Source organism: Pezoporus flaviventris, unplaced genomic scaffold (genome assembly GCF_033815535.1).
Source record: "Pezoporus flaviventris isolate CSIRO_AGI_PZ_B2104156 unplaced genomic scaffold, CSIRO_AGI_Pfla_v1 ptg000002l, whole genome shotgun sequence".
In the NCBI taxonomy this organism is placed as follows: domain Eukaryota; kingdom Metazoa; phylum Chordata; class Aves; order Psittaciformes; family Psittacidae; genus Pezoporus; species Pezoporus flaviventris.
The window spans coordinates 88,083,945-88,109,307 of NW_026892550.1; the positions used below are offsets into that span (position 1 = coordinate 88,083,945).

Sequence of the window (25,363 nt, forward strand, 5' to 3'; positions counted from 1 at the left end):
CAACTTCTGCACCTAAGAGAAGTGGTCTAGTGTGCCACATCATAACTGGTGTCTCAGCCTAGTCTGAGCAGAAGGTGGCTGAACCTGCCCTTGACCTGGCCATCTGGCAGGCCTGCTCTCACACCATCACCCAGGACCCACCTGGTGAGGCCCACAACCAGGACAGGGATTTACCTCCATGTCAGGTCACCAATCCTTTCATGATCTGACTTCCCAGAACTTTTCCTCCTCTTGACCAAATTTCCACATACTTTTAGATACTATTGCTGCAATGTGGCAAAAACTGAGCCTTATTCATTTAGCCACTCAAGTACCTTATCTGCCTCCAAATAAATAGTCAGAGCTGACCGAAGTTCAAAACCCTCATAGGCATCAAGGAGGTCTCTGGGCTGTCCTCAGTCAGTAGAAGACCTACACAGATCAGGGCCTGCACAGTCAGCTCTTAGTCTGGATGAAACCACATCCAGTGGTTTCAAAGCACCACTTGGAAATAGTAACCACTGGGTAAATGGGGAAACCAAGGCACAGGAAAAGGAAAATGAAGGAAAATGACTTCATCTTTTAGGCCAGCTGGGATTGTCCAGCTGAAGCCAAGAAGGCTTTCCCAACCTGCTAAGCCATGCAGAGGAACACGCTGCACAGAGTCTAAGGGCCAACGGCTATGGCAAGTAACTGTGCTTGCCTCTTTGTCCAAGTGGGCTGTCTGTCTGCTTGCCCCAGCCCCTGGTCCCAGCAGCGCTCTTTCCTCTTCCAAAAATAAAACTGTATTTTTCACCCATTACATCTCAAACCCATTTAATTGCTAGGCACGGCAGCATGATAAGAACAATAATTATAACTGGAGGGGGCTTCCTGTTATCCTGGCTATAGCCATATCCTGAGCAAATAAAAACCTAGGCTTTTGGTCCCAGCATTGACTTCGCTTAAGTTCTGGTTATTAATTCATAAACAGGAAGCTCCTCCAAGTTATCGTCTCCCTGCACGAACCTTGGGGCAAAGACCTTCACTCTGCCTCAGTTGTGCCGCCTCCCCGATGAGAAAGTTTAATGGTCTCTAATGAAATGTGAGGACGCATTCAAAACACAGCAGGGCTGGCCTGTTCCTGGTGTTAAATGGGATCGCATTCGCGACGCGTCCGGGGTTGGATTTTCTGGCTTCCCAGCCCCTCGCGTGACAAGGACAGTATGCAGGCAGGTCCCTGCCTGCGCCAAGCTACAGCAGCGGCACCGGTGGCGAGGTGCAATTTACAAATATTACCCATTAATTCCATAAGCCACCCACATAGAAAACTACCAACGCGGCTGCTAAAAATATACTGTGAGTTGCAACAAAGTTGTCAGAAATAAGCAAGCAGCAAAGCAAAGAAGAACAAAACCAAAACAGAGGTAATCACTGTTTAGAAAATAAAGGTTAAGGCATAAAAACACCACTTTTTACCCAATTCTGAAGGATGCTAGGTACAAGGCACCCAGGAGATCGTTGGAGACACCTATCCAGGGCAGAAATCTACCCACAGCCCAGGCACTGGTGATGTCTAGCAGTGAGCCCTCTTAAAATGGGGTCTCCCCTGGTCCACAGGGTTTGGCTCTGTTCTCTGCCCAGGAGGAAATGTCACACCACCAGGGCACCAATGGTGATCTTGCACAGCAAGGGCAACACTGGCCAGAGGAGAGTCCAAAGAAGCAGATTCTCACCTGCCTGAGGTCATTTACCTCCTGTGAAGCTGCTACAAGCTGTCCCTATTGAAGCCTTGTAGCTGGTGCTCAGCAGGACAGCAGCCATTAGTTTGCCCCAACTCTGGAGCAGAGGCCATGCAGGATCATACCTGATGAGGCCTGGTTTGAAGCACAACACACTTCCCCATACAGCTCACAATCAAGGCTAAAATCCAGGTCAAACATTGCGTGGAGATTTTACTTCTGGTTTATTTAATTTGGTAGGGCTTTACGTCCTTCATTCTACTGCTCAGCTCTGCAACACCGGGAAATGACTGAGAAAAACCCAGCAGAAAAGAAGATGACAGCAAAAACTGAATTCCTTAAACCAAATGGGAAAATTTCCCTTGCACAGTGTGTAGAGGGGAGGATCTCATACCAGGTTTTTATCAGACCTCACCTACTAATATCAGGTGAGGCACAGTTCTGCTTCCCAGAACCAGTGCTTAAGCCAGCTGCTCAGCACAGGCACACACCACCCTCACCTACATATCGAGAATGGTGGGTGACTCTGTGCATGTGCTCTATGTTATCACTTAAATTTCTACTGGAACCATTTCATAAGGTCTCCAAGGTGTCACATTTCCTCCCGGGGCACCTCCTCTGTCAAAGCGCCTATGTTCTGAGATCGGTAAGGTGGGGTGCTGTTTCACCTACCCTCGCCTGCCTTGAGGTGGTGGCCGTGGCCATGTGTGTGTGCCACCCGAGACCACCCGGTTAAGAGCAGGAGCAGCACAGAAGGGCCTGCCGGTGGCCGCTGTGCTGATCCAGCCCCTCGGCTCCTGTCCTCTCCCCAGGGGCCTGGCCGTACCTGATGCTCCAGAGGAGGCTTACACACCAGACTGGTCGTGGATGGCAGTCCTTGTCTCCTTCCAAGGAGGAAATCGCATCCCCTGCGATAAGTTTTTATCTATGCACTGCGATATCGCAGAGAATTCTAAGGACCTCTCACGGCAACTAGGAGGCGAAAAACATTCATTAACCCCTCCTCCACCTCCCTCGAAGCAATCCAGCAGCAATTTAACCCGCAAACATACTGCAACACAAAACAGATAAAACAATCCGTATCAGGCTTTGTGCTACCCACTGGCTCTTGCCATTTGGGATATTCACCTACTTTTAAGGCTTGAGGCATGCTGCAGAGCCTGGCTGCGGACACTCCTGTATCGGCTGCAGGGAATTTTTTTTACGGGTTGCTTTTCAGGGCATTTATTTCCCCCCCATCTGCTCTCTTTTTCCAGTCAGGCAGAAGCACGGGCGCCGCTGAAGTTAGGCTCTGAGGAACCGCTAAACTTCCACCGCACGCACGCTTCGGTGCGGCACCGCCGCCACCTCCCCGGGAGGAAGCCGGCGCCCTGACCGCCCCGGCTGCGGCCGAGGCCTCCGCTCCTCTAGCTTCCCTTCCCTGCCCGGCTCCGGGGAGGCGGCCGTGCCGGCGGCGCGCCGGGAAGGGGAGTGCGGCCGGGCTGACCGCAGGCCCCGCGCCTCCCTCCGCCGCCGGCCGCTGCGGAGCCGCCGGGCGCCGCCGCGGGGCACCGCGCCGCCCCGCAAAACCACCCCACCTCCCGCCCAGGGGATGCGGCCCGCCGAGGAGCGAACTTCAGAGCGATCGCCGCATTACCCACCCTGCCAGCGGCGTTCGCTCGGGAGGGGCTGGGCAGGCTCCGCGGCGGGCCGTGTGATACCGGGCAGGCCTCACCGGCCCGCCGGTAGCCCGGTGCCGTATCGGGGGGAGGGGGGGGGAAACAGGCCCGGCACGGCGGGGAGCCGCGGCGGGGTCCGGGCAGGTACTCGCTGGGGCTGCGAGCCCCCGCCGAGGCAGGGGGGGAGCGGAGAGGCGGCTGCCTCCCCCTGCCTGCAGCGGGGCCCCTCAGCCGCCCGCTGCCGCTGGAGGCGCCGGGGGCGGCCCGGGCGCCTTGAGGGGGGGGCTGCCCGGGCCCGGGGGCCGAGGCCGCTCGGCGGCGCGGCTCGGCCGGCAGAGGGCGCCGTCGGCGGGCCGGCCCCGACCGGCACCACGGGCCCGCCGCGGCCCCTCCGCCGGCACCGATACCGGTCCGCCGCCGCGCAGGGCCCCGCTGCCACCGCCGCGGCCCCCCTGCGGCCTCCGGCGCCGCCACCGCCTCCGGGCCCCGGCAGCACTATGCTCGGCAGCGGCGAGGGCGGGGAGGGACGGCCGTCCTCCCTCTGCTGCCGAAAACGCTCCTCTTTGTCTGCCTGCCTGCCTTTCGCGGGGTCCGAACTCCGCACCGGCGGCGAGCCCGGCGCTGCCCAGAAATAACCCGGCGGGCCGGTAACTTTACACCGCCCGCCGGGCGCACTCCTCTCGGGCGCTGCAGCCCGGGCTCGATTTTCTCCTCAGATAAGTTTTACCGACCTCGCCATCGAGACAGAAAAGTACCTTGTCCCGTCCGCCCCCCCCCACCCCGCGCTCCCCAGCGGGCGCCGGGGTCTCCGCCGCCGCGGACCGACCGACGGGTCCCTGGGCGGAATAAAGCGCCGGGTGGGTGGATGTCCCTCCGGTTTATGTAACGCTCCCCGGCCAGCGCCGAGCCGGGAGGAGTGACGGGGGAGGATAAATGTATCGCGAGGGGATTTAAATTAACCTTGATATCATTTCATATATATATAGATAGATAGATACACACATACATATTTTAACAGCCAAACTGAAATAAGCACCCATCTAACGTACACACACACACACACACACACCTTTTATTTATTTATTTTTTCAACCTGAAAAAACTAAGTTGGGGCACTTGGGCTCCTCGCCGCAGCCTGGGCTGGGCTGAAGGAGAAGCCGGAGGGGCTGACAGGCGGCTGCCGGTAGCTCCGTTCCCCGCCACCGCTGTCCGCGGGCTCTCCGCACCCCGGAGGAGAGCCCCGGCAGGGGGAACTCCAAGGGAAACCGGCTAAAGGAGCGGGGTGGCCGGTCCTGGAAATGCGAACTGCAGCGAGGGGCAGGCAGGCACACACGCACACACACAGGAGCAGGGCAAGCTCCGTCCATCTCATTGTTCTGCTCGGCACCGGCACGGACTTCACCCACCGCCCCCCCGCCCGGGACCGCGCGGCTGGGGGGGGGACGGGGAGAACCGGGGGCAGACCCGCGCCTCGCCCCGCTCCCCACCGGTGTCCGGGCAGGGCGGGGGTGCCCCGCCGCCAGCCTCCCTGCAACAGCGCCGGGGGGACGGTGGACCACGGGCGGACGGGGAGCCCCGGTCCTGTTCTCCCCCTCCTTCCTCCACGGCGGGGCGAGGGGTGCCGACAGGGCGGGCAGTGCCGGGGCTTACCTTCGTACATGGGGGCCATCGGTGCAAGGACGCCTGTTATTCATGGCAACGCCGCCACGAACGACGCGAGATCGCAGCCCCCCAAACTCAACACACATCTGCCATCTTGAGCGGGTGTCTCTCGGCGGAGGCGAAGCTGCCGCCTGCCTTCTGCATCGCTGCCCACCTCAGCGCGGGGGGAGCCGGGCACATCCAGCCCCGCTGCCGGCCCTCCGACGCGGCCGGGGCGGGCGGGCGAGCGGGCGGGGGGCGGCGGCGCCGGGCCGGGCCGGGGCCGGGGCGAGGCGCGGGGCCGGGCAGGGGCGGCGGGCGGCGAGGCCCCCCCGGCTCGGGACGGCAGCGCTGGGGAGGGAGGGAGGGAAGGAGAGAGGGAGGAAGGGAGGGAGGAAAGAAGGAGGGAGGGAAGGAGGGAAGGAGGGGGGCTGGCGCGGTGCCCCCGCTCTCAGCGCGGCATGGCTGCGTGTGTCGGGGCGCCTGCAAAAGTTGCACTGGGGGTGAGAGAAAGGGAGAGAGAGACGGAGGCAGAGAGAGGGAGACGGAGACCGAGACGGAGAGGAGGAAAAAAAAAAGGGGGGGAGAAAAAAAAAAAAAGGCGAAGGGAGTTTGCAAATAATCAAGCGCCGATGGCACTGATCGCGGCTTCCCAGAAGGAGAGGGAGCTAGCGAGAGAAACCCTCTGCTGAGATTATGTGGGATCTTGTTTAACAACACATTTCAATCAGGAGAAAAAAGGAACAGTCAACAGAAGTTGGTGAAACACTTCTGTTCTCCCCCCCCCCCCCCCCTTCTCTTTATAGAAAAGAGGGGAAGGGAAAAAAATCTAAAAAAAAAATAAAGAGGCAGCTGATTGAAGCTTTGCAATTCACTGGCTGTGGGGATCATATAATTTGAGCTCATGTTTTACAATAGCATGGAAAATTCCTACCTCTCCCCCTCTCCCCAAATAAATCTTCTATTCCCTCAAGGCATTTCACAATCTGGTTCACTGACAAAAGTTCCAATTTACCCTTTTTTTTCATTTAGCTCGCAGTGTAAATATTTAGCGGATGCATTTGAAATAAACATACGTTGTTGCTTTTAGGATTCGGGTTGTGTTTTTGTTTTCCGTTTGTTGGGTTTTGCAGAAAAGGAGCCACATCAAAGAAGTGTTTACTTACTGAGATTGACAGCCACTACTTCCCACCACCACCACCCCTTTTTATTTGAAAAGATCCATCTCTCTGGCTGAGCTCTTGCGGTAGGAACACCAACTCGACCAGCGCTGGTTTTGTCGGTGCAGACAGGAAAGCTGTAGGTGAAGCCACATTATCCGGAGCCCCCTTGGCCCATCAGGGGCTTTGCAAAGAAAGGTCAGTCACCAGGTACGTATTACACAGGCGAGGAAGCTGAAGACTCATGCAAAGTCTCTGGCAAAGGTGGAAACAGAACCTCAGGCTGTGATCCTGCATTAACTCCCATCTGCATCTGCCCGCCTGGAGCTCCTTACGGGTGAGGAGTGTGGGACCAGGCTGGTGAAGATACATCCTCTTGGTGCCTGCTGTAACTGCTGATCTGAAAAACGTTGCCTCTTGATGCTGCTGGTGCCTGCCCAGACCTCTCCCACCACAGGATCCGATCGCAGCAGGACTCAGCACCCAGCCGCTCCTGTCGATGTCTCGAGGAGGAGGAGGCAAGAGGTAACTTTTATTTGGGATTTCAGTGAGAGCCGAGTGCTCCCACCAGCCTGGCCCTGGTGTCAGGGTACCCAGAGGATGCCTACGCTGGCAGATGAAAGCAGGCCAGGGAACAAGCCATGCTGACCAGCTGATTGAGCAGGATGGCCATGCCTGTGCTGCAGAGGACAAGCCCCCAGGCTCCTGTGGGCCCCGTAGGTCGCAAGGTACTTTCAGTGTACTTTTTTTTTCCCCAGTGAAAAATGCCTGAAGTGACAGAAGGGCTGTCTCACCGCCCATTAGCATTCTGTTTACTACATGAAGCTGAGGAGACGTGTTAAATGTGTTGGGGAGTGGCATGCAGGGCAGGTGGAGGTGGTTGAGGGCGCAGCCAGCTGGGATGGCACTGGAGGACTGTGTACAGCAGAGGGAGCAAAACCGGCTGCCATCTCGTCTTTGCTTCATTTTGACAGCGATCTCAAGACCAGCCACCACTGAATCTTGGGAAGAAATGGAGCTGCCTCCAGCTGGACTTCTGGGGAAGTCTAGGCCAGAACTGGAGGGCAAGTGGCATGCATGGCAGCAGGCGCAGTATTTGAGCTTGCTTCTTGCCCCTCTTTTATTTAGCCATGGAAGCCCTCCGGGTTTGGCTCTCAAAGCTGATAATCTCACATTTTTCTGAAACACGTTCTGGTCATTGTAATTCTGTGCTGCTCTCTTCTTTTATGATGGAGGACGTTATCTGCTTTCCAAGGCTACTGATGCTTCTGAGCCCAGCCTGCCTCCTTGCCCTTGGTCAGGGTGGCAGCCATGGAGCCCTGTCTCAGAGCCACAGAGAAAATGTGGAAAAGTATTGGGGAAGAGCAAAGGACAAAACCAGAAGAGAGAAGCAGGCTGCTAAAGGAACTGAATTAGCTTCTTGTCATTGTATTTTGCTGCAGCATGGCTCCAGGGTAGCCACATCACCTTTCAGCTCTGCCACGGGGCAGGGGTACCAGCCTCTGCTGCATGAGGCTCCACCGGTGGTGTCCTCCGTGTTTCACCCTGAGCTACCCTGTAGCCCCTGGGTCTGTGTTAACTCCACGTCCATCAATGCTAGTATGATGCAGGGTCTTGAAACATAAAGTAAACTCAGTCCTCATCTCTTTTGCTGGAAGAAAAGAGGAAGGGGTTGGTGGAAGGGTCTGCAGGACACTGTGCAGCCTGGGCATGGAAGTGGTGCCTCCTGGCCCTGTGGAGCACAGAGGGTGAGGTGAGAGCAGCAAAACCTGTGCACGACATACGCAAATGCTAAAGCTGCCCGGCTTCAAAGCACAGGTTATTCTGCCTCTTTTAGGGGCAAGGTGCTGAACTTGATGGACTACTTGGCTGGCCCAAGACAACAATTCCTGATTGCCTTTCAGGTTCAGTAACATCAAGGACACCGCAGATTCTCATCTGCTGGTAATGCGTGCAAAGAGAGGAAAATTAATGAGGATCATTCTGATCTTACATATTTTTAAATGTTGCTGCCAAAGAGGTCACAGCACATGTGGTAAACAAAAACCACCTCCAACAGGTCCTGACCTTGGCCCACGATGGCTGCTAAAACCTGGTGCAGGGAGGAAGATGGTGGTGTGTGGGCCTGCAGAAGGAGCAGGGGTTTGCCCTGCCAGGCACAGCCTTCCTCCTCACACAGGGGCCTTGCCATCAGATTCTCCTTCAAAGTGGACTTGGGGCACATAATTGGAGCTGGGAGGTACAACCCATTGCTGCACTTTCCTACCACTATGCACAGATGGGGATGCACTCTGGAGGTGGCCCAGCTTTGAGCCTACAATCTCCTTTCCATTATCCCCCAAACTGAACATCCGTGCAAGGATGCTGCATCCCTGGTTATCTAGTTCCCTGGGCCAAGGCCAAAGCTGCTGTGTGAATGTGCCCATCACTGCCAAGCATCAGCAGCAAGGCAACAGCAGCCCCAGGGCAAGACTGTTCTGTGGGAGAGATTGTGGTCCACTATTTGTATGCCTGAGACAGCAGGATGTGTCACTAAAACTGTGAATCCAGAGAGACTTTCCCACCCCAGCAGACTACTTCTCTTTTGCCCCTTCACTCAGGAGAGGATGGCAAGACAGCACTGAAGAAGGAGATACTAATGTCTCATCTTCTGATTCTACATTTCTCCATTTGCCTGTTTGGGTCTACCATAAACATGCCCCTTGTCTGGGTGCAAGTACACGGCCTGCTCAGCCTTGTCACGGAGCATCATGTGCCACTGAGGCAGCAGCATCCTCAGCTACATCCACCGTGGCTTATGGGCAGTTGTGGCAGACATTAAGCCAGGAAAAGGAGCGGTGGCTTTTTTAGGAGGGTGGCTCTCAAGGGGCTTGTTTCCATTTCTGCCCCCCGCATGCAAATCTTGGTGGTCTTGGGCATGTCACTTATTTCTCCAGAAAGGCACACAGTGTCTGACTGGCATGTCTCAGGGGGCCTCTATTAGCAACTCAACTGCAATGGCAGTAGGAGGAGTTACTGTTTTTTGCTGGAAATGGTGAGAGATTGGGGTTATCTTTCTTTTCTCTTGGAAATTAATACAGATTTTGGAGGTCAAGGTGCCAGAAGGAGGGCAGGTGAGTTTTAAAACATAGTTGTTGTTGAGGGTCGTGCAGTTTTAGGGGGTTGCATGAATGGACATGAGGTGTCCTTTGGTCTCTCAGAGCCACCGATGCCATGGTGGCATCACCTCCTCTGCTGTCTCCTCTGGGCCCTGGCTATGCCAAGAGCACACCAGTGGCAATGCCAGAAGTACCTGCTCCTGAGGTGCAATTTCTTCCTCTCTAACCCAAAGCATGCTGAGGAAGTTTGTGGCTTCTGGCTTTCTCAGTTCATTGTCCGTCCACTCCAGTTTCTTCTTCAGAAAGATCAAGCCTAAAAAAAATACTGTAAGGTACATTGCATAACAAAAAAAAATAATCCAACCCCCAAAACCAAACAACAAAACAAAAAACAGGAGAGAAAAGCTGTAAGCACACAAGGTGAGCACGTCCCCTTCAGTGACAACCTTTGATACCTGTTTGCCTTCACAGAGGAGCTGGAAGGCAGGATGTTGTTAACAAGAATCAGGCCCCTAATCTTTCACGTTAAGCAAAGCAAAATAGTTTTGTAAACACCAGGGGAAGGTTTCCCAGTGAAATACACACAGATGTTTTCTTTTTAAATGTAAATCAGTGAAGGAATGGACAGTTTAATTAAAAGCAAAATTATTAGGTAAGTGCTGAGGGAATCTATTTGCTGGGCACACTCACATATTTTTACTGGTGAGTCAATTGCAGGTTTTAATTTCTTCCCTTCTAATACAATCAGCTCAGAGGCTAGCCACTGTGATGCAGAATACTTGGGAGAGGATTTTTCCATGGATATCAGGAATGTCTGCTCTGTGTGCAAGTTGTGGGTGTCCAAGCAGCCTGCTATGGTATGTCCATTCCCAGCTTTCCATCTCTGCTAATCATTAGCAAACACTCACTATAGGCTACCTCTGTGCCATCACCTGGAGAAAATCCTGTCCCCTGTGACTTTGATTTTGGGTTGCTGCTAGTAACTGAAATACTTGGGCTTACTGCTAGCTGGGATGCTAAGGGAAGGGGGCGACTATTAACTGGCTTTACACCCTGTCACTGCTCTGTTGCCAGACTCAGCTTCCTTTAGTACCACCTGTCCCTCCACACACAGCCCTATTTGCAGGCATGTGTTTTTCAGAAGCACCCCTGCCCCTTCCATCCACCCTGTGCCTCCCTCTTCAGCATGACAAATAATACAGACTGTCTCCTAAGCATGTCATAAAACAGCCAGGATTGGGATCATTACTGCTTATTTTTTAATGTTCTGAGTAAAGGCCCTTATCTTGGAATGCATATGGAAAATACACTGCATACTTGAGTGGGGCTGGGGACAAATGGCTGTGCCCTAGCTGAAGTCCAAAATCAGACCACAGAGACATACAGCAAAATTACCCTGTGCACCAGCAAGTGGGACGGACTCTATAAGAACACAGATAGTTTTACTCGATGTGGACATCAGCGGCTTCCTTAGTGCAGTAGTATGGTGCAAATGCTTCTTTCAGGGGGTAACAGTTGGATTTATAGTGCAAACATACAGAAGGATGAGATTTAATTCCTCCTTTGAAACCAGATGATACTGATAAAGCTTCGGTGGCTTCAATAAATTTACCCTGATTTAGACAGGAGTGTGGCAATGAGAAACAGGACAGACTCTGGTAAAATGCTTTAGGTACCACGGATGGAAGAAAGGTGTGGTGAAAGTACACAGTCTGATTAGTGCCCTGGGGAAGGCAGAGATATGGGTCACCTCCTCCATGCCTAGCACCACATCTGATCACATTTCTGAGCCTTCCTTCCCCATCTGGAGTATCACTGCAATAAGTGCCCTAAAAATGACGTGGCCTCTTCATCTGAGGGTTTAAACACAATTTTCCATCATCAAACTTTTGTAGCTGGCTCAGGTATTGTTGCCAGGGTCTTGGATCCTTTTCTTTTTATTATTAAAAAGGAAACTTTGAAATATATATATATAAAAAGTGCTTATCAGGTAATGAAATTCTAGCTGTGGTTGTCTTTCAAACAACCAGGGCCATGATTTAATTGGAAGTAATTATAGTCTTTTCTGAAGTATAATTTTTAGGGTATTTTTTCCCTTGACATTTGCAGCATGGAAATTAAAAATAAAACAATGTCAGAATCATGAGATTTCAGTCTGTCTTCAAACAATAATATGGGGTACTGTCAGAGGTTTGTCCGTGGCTGCAAGGAGGAAGAATTCATTAAAGAAAATCCTCCTGGTGGAAATGGCCAACTGCCTCTAGTTGTGCATTTTCTGTGCTCATATATTCCTGAGAGACTCCTGCTTCCCAGCAGTCACTAGAAGCCCTCTACCTCCACTGCAGTGGGAAAGGGCACATCAGTGGCTAGTTCCTGAGAGCACCGCATATGTGATGCAGGCTTTGTTAATTATTCCACTGGTACAGCTGTATTAAGAGACACACTTAGAGTAAGGGGAAAAAAAAACCTTCTGCACAACAAAGATGAAATGTAGTCCATATAGCCAGCTGAAAACAACTCAGGGTATAACAAAGTTATATCCACATTCCCCCCCCCCCCCCCAATGTTTTCCCAAATTTTGCAAAACAAATTTTTCAAATTATCCTCTACTAAATTTTACCCTGATTTCACTTTGTAATTCCTCAACTTCCTTTGGTGAAACCAGCAGTGTGTCTCCTAAAGTCCAGTTCATGCACTGTGTCTTAACCACAGTGCCATTCGCAAGGGAGGAGCAGTCTCTGCCGGCATAAATTCAACCTTTTTGGTGGCCAGTGCCATCAGCAGGGCCCCGTGGGCAGAGCCTCAGCTGCCACCAGCCAGTGCAGCTCTACTGATACCAGTGATTCTGTGATGCTCACAGACGGATATGCATCTCTGAATACAGCCACTCGGACAATTTGGCCCAGCCTTTTAAATCAGCTGCCTCAGACTCAGAATCATTCTGTAGGGATGCTTATGCACACGCGAGGAGTCATCTTGCACTCTGAACCCTGTGCTTCTGGATCTGAGATGTTAGACTGAATGCCAACTTTAAATCTATTCTTGAACACCAGTCAAAGAGAAAGGATTATTTCACATAAAAAGGGCAGCACGTATGAAGAAAAAAAGTCACATGTGTGAGCCAGGCTGTGATTATAGTGCTGTATAAAGTGCTGTAGAGGACTGTGTGGTCCGTTCTGCAAAGCATGTTGTCTTTTTAATGAGGCAGTAGGTAAGATCCCTTATCATTATAGACTCTATGGAGTTATTCACTGGCTAAGTTACAGGACAAATTCCTACTGGGCAGCACCTGCCTGTCCCACCTCACATACCCCACCTTGCCACTCAGCTTTATTTATACCTGTTTTCTCCATCTTAAAAAGACCTATTGCATGGCCTCACTGGAGCAGGACAGGTACATGGCTTCAGCAGCAACAGAAGGGACTTCCCTCTACTCTTTAGCCTTTGAAACAACCTTTTCAAAGAAAGGTATCTAGAGAGTAACGTTAATTATTTTATTATGCTAGAAGTTATGGTAAGGGAAAAGAAACATACAGACTGAGGTTAAATTTTGGCCTTATAAGACAAACTCAGTGATTTTAAAGTAATAAAACCTGCTGTGGCAGTTTGCCGGAGCTGATCTTTCATACTTCAGGGATAAGTATGGATGTGCTGACAGGAACATTGTGGCTTCCAACCCATACGCTGTGGAGAACCTCATGGTATTTTCTGGAAAGCAACTGCTTTTCCTAAAGTTAAGCATTTTTATCCCCTCTCCCCAAATGGCCAGAAAACTAGCAATGCTTCAAAGACAAGTTGTGTTTACTACCATCGCTTTCAAGCTGTCAACAGAAAACACTTGAAATTGCAGGCAAAGCTTCCAAGAGAGCAGAGATGGAGATTTTTCTTTGCTTAGATTATATTTACCAGTACCTTCCAGCAGTCATTCTCCTGCCTTTTCACTGCTCCCTCGCTCATCTGTGAGCCTGGAGATCTGAGACCATGACTTGACCACCAATCTGCTCAGGGACTTTGTGCGTTTGGGCCAAGGAGTGCACTTGGTACACAACACAGCCCTGAGTTTGGCAGGACCCTCTTGGCCAGAGATGGAACCCCCTTGTAATATTGATACTTATTTGACTGTTTAATGGAGGTCATCTTTTCAAGCCCAGATCTCTGTAAGAGCCAAACCAGATTTGTCCATCACTCTCAATGCTGTACCTTGCTGATTACCTGAAGCCTGTGACTATGGCTTTAAAAATTGTGCTGATGAGGTCTTGAGACCCTGCTGCCCACCCACTTCCATGCTGAGAGAGCTGAATAAATATTTACTACTTCTCAAAATAACACCCAGCCATACTCCTCCTCACTGCTGCAGAGTAGTTCACCTAATTGAAATAAGGATGTAAGTAAACTGTTTGTCAAGGCAGTTTATTAGGAAAAGCATTGCTGTGTCAGGAGCTCCCTCACTGTGAGAGATGCTGTGTTGTCTCTCTTAATATTTAATGCCATTTTAATAATATTTCCCAGTTAGGGGTGCAGGCTGATGGTACAGACTAAAGGCCAAGCCTGCCAAAGTGGGGAGGAAGGAAAGCTCGGGGACTGAGGTTATCTCTGCTCCATTGACTTGCCCACATGGGGGCGGAGCAAAGAGAAATCCCTCTCTTCTTCCAAGGGATTCTACCTCTCAGGTCCTCCTCTCAGACTTTTATCTCAGATTTGGGGATATTGCCTTTCCTTAGCCAGGAAGGCTCTTCAAAACTTTAGGGTCACATCCTGAGGTGGTGGAGATGAGAAACCAACACTTTTTCTCTAACAAACCAAGTTCTCATTGCTATTCCACTCCAGTTGGGCTCATTAATCAGACAGTACCATAAACTACTGCATTTCTCTCGAGCTTGTGATTTGCAGCTGCAGTGCTCTCACCTGTCCTTGGCACCTCTTGTTTTGGAAACCTCTGGGTTGAAGTGAGGAGCTGCAGCTGATGGTGGTGCCCCAGTCCCCATGCCATCCCCTAGCGCTTTTCCTGGCAGTGATGCTCAGCTCAGCCTCTTCCTTGTTGTTAAAGATTCCTGGCTGAAGGACCGGGGAGTCAGAACCTTTTGAAGCTACTGCATAATAAGCTGTATTTCTTTCCCAAACATCACTAGACAGTTCAATAATAATTACATGAACTTTGTAATCAGCCAAAGCAGCGCAGGCATCCACCTGGCCTACACGTAGCATTTGTGAGTAATTTTACATAAAGGGCAGGCACTTAGGAGCTTGGTGCACAGGACTTGTGCACAAACAGCTATAGGAGGAGGGCCCAATTAGAAACAAACCGTCCTCAGTTGTCACTTTGCTGTCTCTGACTTCCCACGCATTCAAATGCTGAGACTGATTCATTTAATCTTACTCTAAAGCAGAAAGCCACAGAGGCAGTTTCCTGACAGTTGCTTAAAAAAGTGTAGCTGAGCTCTCTTAAATTGTCTTCCCTTTTATTATATTTAGACATTGTGATTAGAGTATCTGCCACGATATGCTTTTACTTTAAGGCTGCTCTCTGAAAGCAAACAACGATGCTTCCAGGAACTGAAGGGTCACCAGAGTCGGGGTTTGGCATTTAGGAGCAGGGATCTTCAGTGCTGCTTGTGCTGTGGCTCCCCCAGTGCAGCCAGCCTCATGAAACCTGAGTTTTCAAATAAGTGCAACATTATTCACCATAATGAGACTACCAGGAAGGGTGGCGGCAGAAAGAGACTTAGTGGCTCTTTCCATGCCTTATAGCAATATCAGCTGAGCAATTCTTAGTGGTTTGCCTTCTCCTTTTTCCCTCCTCAGATCTGGCTTTTCTTAGCAAAGGCTTGGACTCAAAATGTGGACCCTCCTGTCATATGGACAAGGCTGATTGTACATTTGTGTCACTGCAAAGCAGATTGTAATGAGTAAGCTTCATACATTTTACTCTAATTAACTCAGTGGAGGTTTCAACACAGAGGCAAACTGGATGTGCAGCTCTGCCCTTGACAATTGCATACCAAAGAGAATACCTGAAAGCTCTTGTTTTGCTAAATATGCTATTTAATATTTTGTAACTTCGAGGTAAATACAGTCGGTGGACGCAGAGTCTTCTGCATTTCTGTATTGTTATGGAGGAGGTTATTAGAGTTACGCTGAAAGAGGTTTCCTCATTACGTGACTTGCTTTGCCAGAGTGCTTGTCAGATCCTGAGCTGCAGGTTCTAGTCCTGCAGACCACTGGCTCTGATGAGAAGACCCCTAAACTCCAGCAGACCCTTAACCACTGCTCAGGCTGCAGGAGCCCTACAGCAGGCTAGCAAACGTGACAAAAACCTGGCAAGCAGAACAAGGTGAAAGACCCTCTGGGCTCTAAGGTACATGGGGAGATGGGGAGGGCTCTGTGTAGAGGGGAAATGGTAGGGAGCGGATGTTGTACCTCTGATGCCTTTTGTTAACCTGGAATAACTGAGTTAAACACACTGACTTGAAAGGTGAGTTTCTTTCATGTGCCAAATGCTGGTTTTTTAGGTTGGTGTCGGATGCCTGTCTTCCTCCTCTAGCTGATCTACACACATCTGTAAATCTGTTATTGCTTCCAGATATACAGATATACTCATAGAAAGTTGTGCTTTTAGTTTAGTGTGTGGAAAACTTGAGGTCCTACACCCAAATCTTAATGTTGGTCCAAATGGGATTAGATTGCCATTCTTTTAAGATCTGCTGTATTCCTTTTCTCTCAGATAAAAATGTCATGCTAGAAGCTTTCCACCATCCCTGTGTCTCTAGAGAGAGTCTTGGAGACTTGAAGGTGACTTTTCTGTGCAATGGTCTCAATATAATTCCAAAAATACTTCATAATTTGGAGCCTGCTCCTCAACCTCCAGCAGAGATCAAAGGGATCCCAGAAAAAAATTAAACACCATGCATTCCTACAAGCTGAGCCTTCGGCTGTAATGAATCAATCAACTATCCTTTTATCAGCCAGATATAAATTGACTTCAGGCACATCGGAGCCTAAGGGTAGTATAGGGCTGCTAGTTTAAGCTTTATTTCCATTAAAATGTTTGGCTCCAGAGGAAGACCTTTGTTTTTGAATGGTGTTTTTTCAATCTTGTTATTTCCACCTTCCAGCTTGCTTGGCCAGTTGGGTATGAAAAGCTTGTTCTTGCTTCCTAGCGGCAAGATTGTCTGTTGATGGTATTTATGGAGTGCTAATTGCTAATGGTTCCAATTGCTACAGTACCTAGGCGCCAGGTACAATATTGAGATAAGCATAAATGTTATTGAACATAGATTCTACTCTTCGCATCCTAGTGCCTGGCCCTTCAATACTTTCCTTTGTCCTCTATCTCTTTTTCATATTAGGGAGACAGCTTAGAAAAGGTAAGTTTTCTGCTCTGCTATGAAACAACACCAGCTTCTGAGCTCACCCCGGGGGTACCCAGTGCCTCTGGTTCCATCTTGGAGCATATCATGCTTCTGGCCCTCATGGGACCCAAGGCACCAGTGTCAGGACCGGTGGCACCAGCAATGCCTGGGGCTGTTTTGTCTGTAGCCTGAGCACTGGGGGCTGCTGAATTGTTTTCCATAGGATATTTCCCCCAACCCAGCAAACTGCAGCAACTGGGAGAGCTGAAATCAAACCAGGTGCTGCTTCCCAGGCTGTGCACGGTCACAGAAGGTGTCCCATGCAGAGAGCATGGAAAGCTTTGAACTCTTGATCAAGACCTGCCTAGAAGCAAGCAGAGAGCCGCTGGAGTTTGGCTGGCTTTAATGTGAAGGATTTCTTCAGGCTATTGGCACTAAGGAGACAGTTTGCTCCTCAAACTAGAGCATTTGATCAACTTGACCACCATCTATGCCTAGAGACTGAGTCTCAGCCTGATTCTGAGAAAAGCACATGCCTGGACTCCTTTCTATCACTACAGAGAAATTTAAATGATCCTACAAGAAAGTGTAGATGAGATGAAAAAAAGTGCAGGTCACAGTAGCAGCTACTTCCTAAGAGGGACAGGCATAAACTTCTTTAATGTGGATATAGAAGGGGACATATGTTTCTGTTATTACCTGATTATGGGAGAATAGAAGGGAATTTCCTCACAGTCTCAAGAAAGAAGTGTTCAGAACACATCTTTAAAATGTCTGAAATTAAAAAATAAATATTAGGAAAGAAATTAAAACAGTGTCTGTGAAGATTTTTTTTTTTTCCAACCTGCTTTTTTATCAGCTCTGATGGGTCTAATTAATGTCCAAGGAGAAAGCTGGAAGTGACTTCGAAATGCAGAAGAAAGAGACTGCGTGCTTGGTAAGCCCTGCCTGTAGGACAGCATCACTGAGACATGCTGAAAACCCATAAATAAGGATGGTGCCACAAACTGAGATTTTTATCTTGCTTACTCTTTTAGCTGTTTCCTTACCCTTAAATTTTCTGGCATGAAAAGCTGTCAGTAATTACACTAAGACTTTTCCTTTATGTATCACTGCTCATTCCAGACTTTCATCCCATTACACAAACAGCAGTGACGTGCTTGGCAAGAGCCCTTTGAAGCAGGTAGCGCCATTTCTGCCAGCTTGGTTTCCCCAGAACAACAGCAGCGGCAGAGGAATAGGAAGGGACGGAGCCTGCGATGCTGGAATGCCCTCATGTTCCTCACCCTTATCAGTCACTCATGCCCTTCCTGCTTTGCTCCCATGTGGGTTCCTGCCCTCACAACCCATCTCAGGGCAAGCTCTGACAGATGCTGTGATGCACCAGGACAGCAAGTGTGCACCCAGCACCCTGTACCCAAGGCTAAGGGAGCCAGTGATCCTACCCCCTGACTGATGAAGGCTGCTTCATGATGCCAGTGAGTTTGCAGAGAACAAGCAGGGCTGGAGTCCTTGGGAGTTACACTGACTCTCAAGGACCAGTTTCACAGGGAAAATACGTGCCTGTGTAGATAAAGAGGGAAATAATTATAAATGGGTAATTAACTGAGCAGAAGTAGAAAAGGAAAGCAGAAGCAGGCCTGAAACACAGAAGGAAAAGTGCCTGATCTTTTTTGTAGATGCAAAGGTTTGCATTTTGCACCTAAAGGAAGAGGGGGAGAAATGTAAATACATATTTAGGAAAAAAAAAAGGGGAAATGCAAAAAGAGCCACAGTCTTTTGTGAGGAAGCCAGTGAAGAGACAGTGCTATAATGCAGAAATCCAAACATCAGCCTTTGTTCCTTCAAGAGTAAAAAACCAAATAATTAATTTGGTACAGAGTGAAAGTAAACTTTGGGGAAAGCATCTGAGAGCAGTACTGGAAATTGCTTAGCCTGGTATTTTTGCTGCAGTCGTTGGGCACTGTAAGTAAGGTAGTTACTAGAAGTGTAATTTATTCCAAGAAACATTACATTCCTTTTTTGTCACCACTACCTTGCTTATAGTTAAGTGTATTTATTGAAATGTGCTCAGATTCCTGGACTGCACCATCACCAGTCTCCCAGCACTGTCCACTTATCTGGCTAGCAGAAGAATAAATATTCAGTGAGATACTCTTCTTTATAGAGTCATAGAATAGTTTAGGTTGGAAGGGGCCTTTAAAGGTCATCTAGGTCCACCTGCCCTGCAATGAGCAGGGACATCTTCAACTAGATCAGATTGTTCAAAGCTCCATCCAACCTGGCCTTGAATGTTTCCAGGGTTGGGACATCTACTGCCTCTCGGGGAAACCCGTGCCAGTGTCTCACCACCCCCATTGTAAAAAATTTCTTCCATATATCTAGTCTGAATATCCCCTCTTTTAGTTTAAAACCGTTATCTCTTGTCCTCTCTCAACAGGCCCTGCTGAAAGGTCTGTCCCTACCTTTCTCATAAACCTTTAGGCACTGGAGCTGCTCTAAGGTCTCCCTGGGGCCTTCTCTGCTCCACGCTGAACAAGCCCAACTTTCTCAGCCTGTCTCTGTAACAGAGGTGCTCTAGCCCCCTGAGAGTCTTCGTGACCTCCTCTGGACTCACTCCAACAGATCCACATCCCTCATGTGCTGGGGACCCCAGAGCTGGGTGCAGGACTGCTGGTGGGGTCTCACGAGAGCAGAGTAGAGGGGCAGGGTCTTCTCCCTTGACCTGCTGGTCACGTTCCTTTGGATGCAGCCCAGCACACTTTTGGCTTCCTGGACTGTGAGCGCACACTGCTGTCTCTTAATTCTTCTCATTAAGGAAAAAATGGAAAAAGGATAGGCCTTATGGCACATCCTGAAAGCCAACAGCCATCAATGACAAATTTCCCTTGGACTCAGATACAGAAGATGGCTCCTTGTCCCTTCCTAGAGGGCCATCCTACCCTTTTAAACAGCAATAATGGTGGTGGATGAAACTGGGGCAAGCAGGTAAGTAGAAAATGTCTTGTCAGGGAAGCAGGATCTCACAGAACTCCAGAACTGAAAACAGCCTTTCACTTAGTTCCAAAAGGCTATATGGAAAGCAAGTCTAAATGTGCTTCCTATGCTCAGCACACAAGGTACCTCCTGTACTCTGCTCTCTTGTATTTCTGGATGAAAGAAAATTCAGCAGGCAATTTATCATCAAATTAAAGTCACTGCTATCAAACTCATTCTGGATCCAAAAGAGTGGAATAAATTTGATCTTACTTGTAGAAATGTATTTTGGGCAATGATAAAAAGCCTGGGCCAGCTGCTTCTTGCTCAGCTCTTATGTAGGCTACACCTGCATGGATTTCAGTCATGGACTGAGCTGAGTGAGGGCTGGCAGAGGGAATTGCAGTGCCATGAGCTGAGCTGGAGATGGAGGGGCTGGTACTTGGAAGCCACATGATGTTCCTCATCCCAGGATGCTGCAGAGTCCCCAGAGACACAGCAGCGAGGCTTGTGCTGGCTGTTTTTCCAGCCTGGTTAGGAGACAACAGGAGTGACATTGCAGGGAGATTTAGGCAATATGATTTAAAAAAAGGAAATAAAACAAAAATCCCTCTATCATTTTATAGCACTTTGAGCTTTTTGGGTGGTGGGGCTGGAAGTATGGGCTCACAGACTTCGTAAGTTTAATAAACTAGAACAACTACTGTATTTTGACACTCAATCACTGTAACTAGCCTTGTGTGAGATAGGGGCTTTGCCCAGTGCTATTTCTAAGGAGAATTTCTTTGTCGTTATGCTTGCCCTGCCTACCAGGCATGTGGGGACTGTGCTATTTAACCCTCCCTCGCTTCATTTATAGTCCCCATTCTCACACAACCCATAGGCAGCGTTGTACAGCATGGGTCCCTTCCCCCAGACTTTCTCTTTTTCAGTCGATGTCACAACAAAGGAATAAATTATTACTGACACTGATCCCAATTTAATCCTTTCAATAATCTGATTTTTCCAAGCCTATTTATATCCTTGAAGAGACAATGGGGTTTACAGGGATACATATACCTGAGCCTAAGCATTGGTACTATCCACACCAGCCCACTCCAGTTTTGACCCTTCAGAATAAAGTGTAACCCCAAAGGTTATGTGATAAATCCCTCCCCAAGTGTTGGTAGCACCAGACTAATGTTGATGAGCAATACTTTACTTTTCATGTTACAAGTTTGCTCTGTGTTGCAGTGGTAACAAGCTGAAGTCCCAAAATAAGTTTTAAAGCTCATATAAATGTAGAATTTCTTTTCCCTGTGTGGATTTTTAATAACGTTCTGGTGTCTGGAAATGATCAAGGAGTAAAGCTTTCATAGCAGTGTAAGAAGTTTAAGCCCATTTTAGTTTGTTATTTCAACCAGCAACTTAAGAACTTTTATTTTCCTGTGTTTAAGGTGGTCAGTCAATGTTTTCTCCCATCCCCAATCTCCTTAAGAAGCTTTTTAATGTTTTACACTCAAAATAAAGACAAACCAATCTGAAAACAAAGCCTTCCTTAGGGCCGCATATTCTAAATGTGCTTGCTGGACTATTTCCACTATTTGTAACCCATTCATTTTAATATTGCTCCTTATTGCTAGATCTGCAGAACTTCAGTTCACACGTAGCCAAGAAGTAGTTCAACCAGCAGCCAGCAGGTTTTTGTTCTGTTTTCCTCCCCACTTTTATAATTCAACACAGTGACTTGTTTATATAACTGAATCCTTTTGTTTCTCCAAATGGGACGTGGATATTCCACTGATCGACAACACCCGGGGTAGGTGATGGTCTGGTTTTTCCAAAGCAAAGACCTCAGTTTTCAGCAGAATTTACATTCCAGTAATAAATATTTAAAGGAATTATAATGGAACTGAAGCAAAGAATGTCCCTCTGAAACATATGTGCACACACACGTGCGCACACACACACACGCACTCGCAGTCAGTTTGTCTCTTCTGATGTAGATGGTGCCTCTGTTCAAACCCTGAAATATTTTGCTTTTTCCATGGGAAAGCTTGGCCACTTTGGGTTTTTAATACCCCATAAAAAGTTTATAAAATGTTGGTTTTTTACCATCACTCAAACATCAATGTCAAAGGCATTTTCTGCAGCAGGATCTCTTTCTGCCCTTAAGAAAGTGTAAGACAGAATACAAATTGTGCTGATTTCTTGCTGTCCTTTCTGAGGCATAAGCTTTAAGATTTTTCATCATCTTCGTTTTTTTCTACAGCAGGCTAAAATAAATGGCACCAGTATGGCAGTTTTGGAACACACCAGGGCTCCAAAACTACCTTCTGGCTTCAAATGTGTGGACTGTTATTAAGCAAATGAGATACTGATGTACTTTTCCATTTACATTTGCCCCTGTAGGCATAACACCAGGTGATGTCTTAATTAATAATGGTGAAGATCATATATATGACACAAATAAAAGAGCTGCTTTTTAAAAATAAAAAGACAATAATGTTACCACTCCTTTGACGAAGCAGAACAGATCGATTCCAAAAAGCAGAATAATGAAAACCAAAAGGCAAAAAAAGGAAGAATGCAGCATAAATATTGGAGTTACCTGCAAACACCTCCCTCTGTAAACAGCATAGCACTTCACATTGCTCATAGCATAACCTGTCTGACTTTACATTTGCAACGAACCATGCCCATGACAGCAGCACTGCATCTGTACGATCAACTGGCTGAGTGTAATGCCCCTTGAGTGCTGCCCACCAAGGAAGTATCAGAGCCTGCCTGATAGGAACAACATACCGATGAGTGCTTATCAAGGTGGAACTAGTATCTCTGACTCTCAAAGCTTGAAACATATAGGATGGGTGGGAGCAACAAAAGGACCTTTGTCTCACAATCTGAACAAAAAGAACAAGCGCAGGAATGCTTAAATAGGTGTTGGGGGGAGGGGTTGTGACTTTGTCTTGGAGAAGGCCCTAAGCCAAGAGGGTGGGAGGAGAAAGGCTACATGTTGTTTTTTCACACACTTTTTTGTGTCCAGAGCTAAGCAGGAAAATAGTGCTTCATCTCCATTTCTGCCCCCATCTCTGACTTTTTCACCTCGGGAACCTGGTCATTCTTAGCTGAGTAGGTTTAATTTGCTAACCTGACATGAACATATCCATCTTTCATGTTGACCCTGGCTTAAACTCTGCAGAAATAGAAATAAGAGTGGAAAATAACCTAGCTGGCCAATACAGACAATGACACTGAACTAGTTTAAGAGAAATGGAAGGTAAATACAGGTATGTGGAAGGTCTCTGTCTACTCAAAGTAGTCCACAGTAAAACAGCAAAAGGATGGGTGTCTGGAGACATGCTCACACCAGTGGAGAAGCAGGGATAATTGCTTTTACATTCATCATCCTTCATCACCATGTTCAGCTTTCTGCAGGCACCAGTGCAAGGAGGTAGCCCTGAGAGAAGCTTACCTTTATCAAAAGAGAGCTTTGGGATGGAGCCTCTGGCCGGGAGAAGAAAGGAGAAGGACCTATCATAAGAAAGGTGAGACCCCTGCAGGGCCAAGGCAGGAGAAACTGCCCCTTGGAGACGGGCAGGCTTGGGTGGGAGCAGGAGGGCCTCCTGCTCCTACAGCTCACTCTCCCCATGCCAGCCCCACTCCATCTGCTGGCAAGAACAATGTAGAGCCTCCAACATTTGCTTGCAGGGACCCAGTTCCTCCTAGGTCTTACCCAGCCCAGATTCCCTCCATGGCTTCATTTCATCTCCCCAGGGGCCGAGGGTGCAAAGAGCAGAGCCTTGCCCAGGCACAGGAGGGAGAACAACCCTTTCTTTTGGACAAAGAACTGCTCTTCTATGAGCTTCCCTCTACTTTTGCTGCTAACATGCTATCGAAGTTATAAATTAAGTATTGTGCACATCATGTATCCACCGTCTGATGTACTGGTCAGGAACCTGATTTTGCCACACCTGTGGTCAGTCAAGCCCCAGTAGAAATATCCTGCAAATCCCCCAAGGGTTCATGTCAGCGTGGGGTACTGCAGGGGAAAGGGTGAGACAGCAGCATCAGCTCTTGTCTCTGCAACTGCCTGGGAAACCAGGGTGCAGCTGGGACAGGTATTCAGGGGAAACAGGAGCACTTCAGCTCTCTGGTTTGCTCCTCAGCACTTTGCAGGTTATTGTCTCAGCTTTAGCTCCATTTTTCTCTTGCTTGCTAGGTGTTTAAGAGAAAGTGCTGAGGAAAGACATGATCTTTTCAAAATATGGAAGTAACATGGAAAGCTTTTGCCAGGTATGGGGCTGAATGGCATTGCAAACTTGACTCGCTCTTCTCTGTGCGAGGAGACACAGGCTCGTGTAAGAAAGCTCCCTGTGAAAGACAGTGGGATTTTTTAGCTCTGGCATTATGGGCATTAAATGTTTCTGGTTTTTTTTTCCCCCTCTTGTCCTGCCTTCTGCTATTGGGAAATCATCTGCACCTGATTTTGCTTCTCCTTTCCATGTGGGAAAAGAATTGTGTTCATCCTTACAGATGGCATCTTTTCCAGCTCCGTGTTAGAGGCAGTCAGGTGAATGGGGTGGGCTGAGGTTCCCCACGTCAGCCAGCCCCTTGGGGTGGGAAGGGCAGTCAGTGTCAGACCGATGTTTACAGAAACTTTAGTCTTCAGTGGATTTCCCTGCTCCAATGAAACATCAGGAAGGTCTGGTGCTATATTATCCACGCTTCCTCTTTGTTCTGATTTTATCTGTGGATTCTCGCAAATAATAGGTGACTGAGACCATTATTGTTCTGGGAAATAGGAAGATGAAAGCATTAGACAGACCTTAGCCATTTCAGTGGACTTGTTCATGGTGTATTTAGTTATGCAAGTCTTTGCAGTCAGGAACTCACAAAATATGTTGGAATAAGTAATAATCCTGTGTGTTCACAAAAACAGCTCATTTTTAATAAGAGATACTGCCTCAGTCAACCAAGTGCTACAGAGTTCAGAACAAAAAAAAAAAGAAAACAAACATAACTCCACTCTTAATGCCACAAGATCTTGGGAAGCAATCCATTCCAGCTTTTCTATGTCTCTAATACAGGCATTCTCAATGTAAATTGCATGGTGATTAATAGATCATCTATCAATTGAACTTGAAGTCAAAGAACATACTCGTTCTTTTTTCCTTTCTTCTCTCCCTTTTTTTTTTTTCCTTTTCTAAACCTGCATTAAAAAAGATTATTCCAAAATCTTGAAATGAAAAGTGCTAGGTAAAAACTCACCTTTTTTTTTTTTTTTTTTAACAGGTCTATGAAAACTTACTGTCTAAAGTCACATACTGTTGAATCTCAATTATCCTGGAAGGCTTATCCAGGTTATGACTTAAGTGTGCTATTCATGTTCTGCCAGCTTGTGCTAGAAGTACGAGATGAGCCATAGTGCCTTTCAAAGCAGCTAAACCCTTCCCTGGTCCAGATGGAGTCCAGAAGCAGTTCAGTGGTTTGACCTGACCAAAGAAGTCCTACAGCCACCCTCTGGTTCTGTGCAGAGCTGGGCTATGTCTTGGGGTTACAAGATAAGAAGCAGCGTGTATCCTCTGCAGTTCTGCCTCTGCATCGCATCCCAAGCTCCGGGAAGGCATCTTCATTGAGGAACATTGCCATAGAACTGCACAGAGCTGGCTCTGGCATGGTGCTGTGTGGAAGCTGAGAAGTCTTCATAGGTACCACCTGTCTGTGCACTAAAGCCTCCTGCATCACTCAGGTATTACTATTTTCTGTTATCTAGGATCTTTCCTTCTCCTCCTCTTCCCC

At 48.4% G+C, this 25,363-nt stretch overlaps 1 protein-coding gene across 2 annotated transcripts in view; it reads right to left on the reverse strand.

Annotated features, from left to right (window-relative positions):
- The window catches only part of HIPK2 (homeodomain interacting protein kinase 2), a 137,323-nt gene extending 132,056 nt beyond the window's left edge, over positions 1-5,267 (reverse strand). The window contains exon 1 of one of the 2 annotated variants that reach the window (XM_061444957.1): positions 5,009-5,267. In XM_061444957.1, the coding sequence (XP_061300941.1) occupies positions 5,009-5,027 (19 nt within the window). In that variant the 5' untranslated portion in view covers positions 5,028-5,267. Of the gene's footprint in view, positions 1-3,340; positions 3,470-5,008 lie in introns of those variants that run through there. The other variant, XM_061444958.1, reaches the window with a different exon arrangement.
- Positions 5,268-25,363: the final 20,096 nt, after the last annotated feature.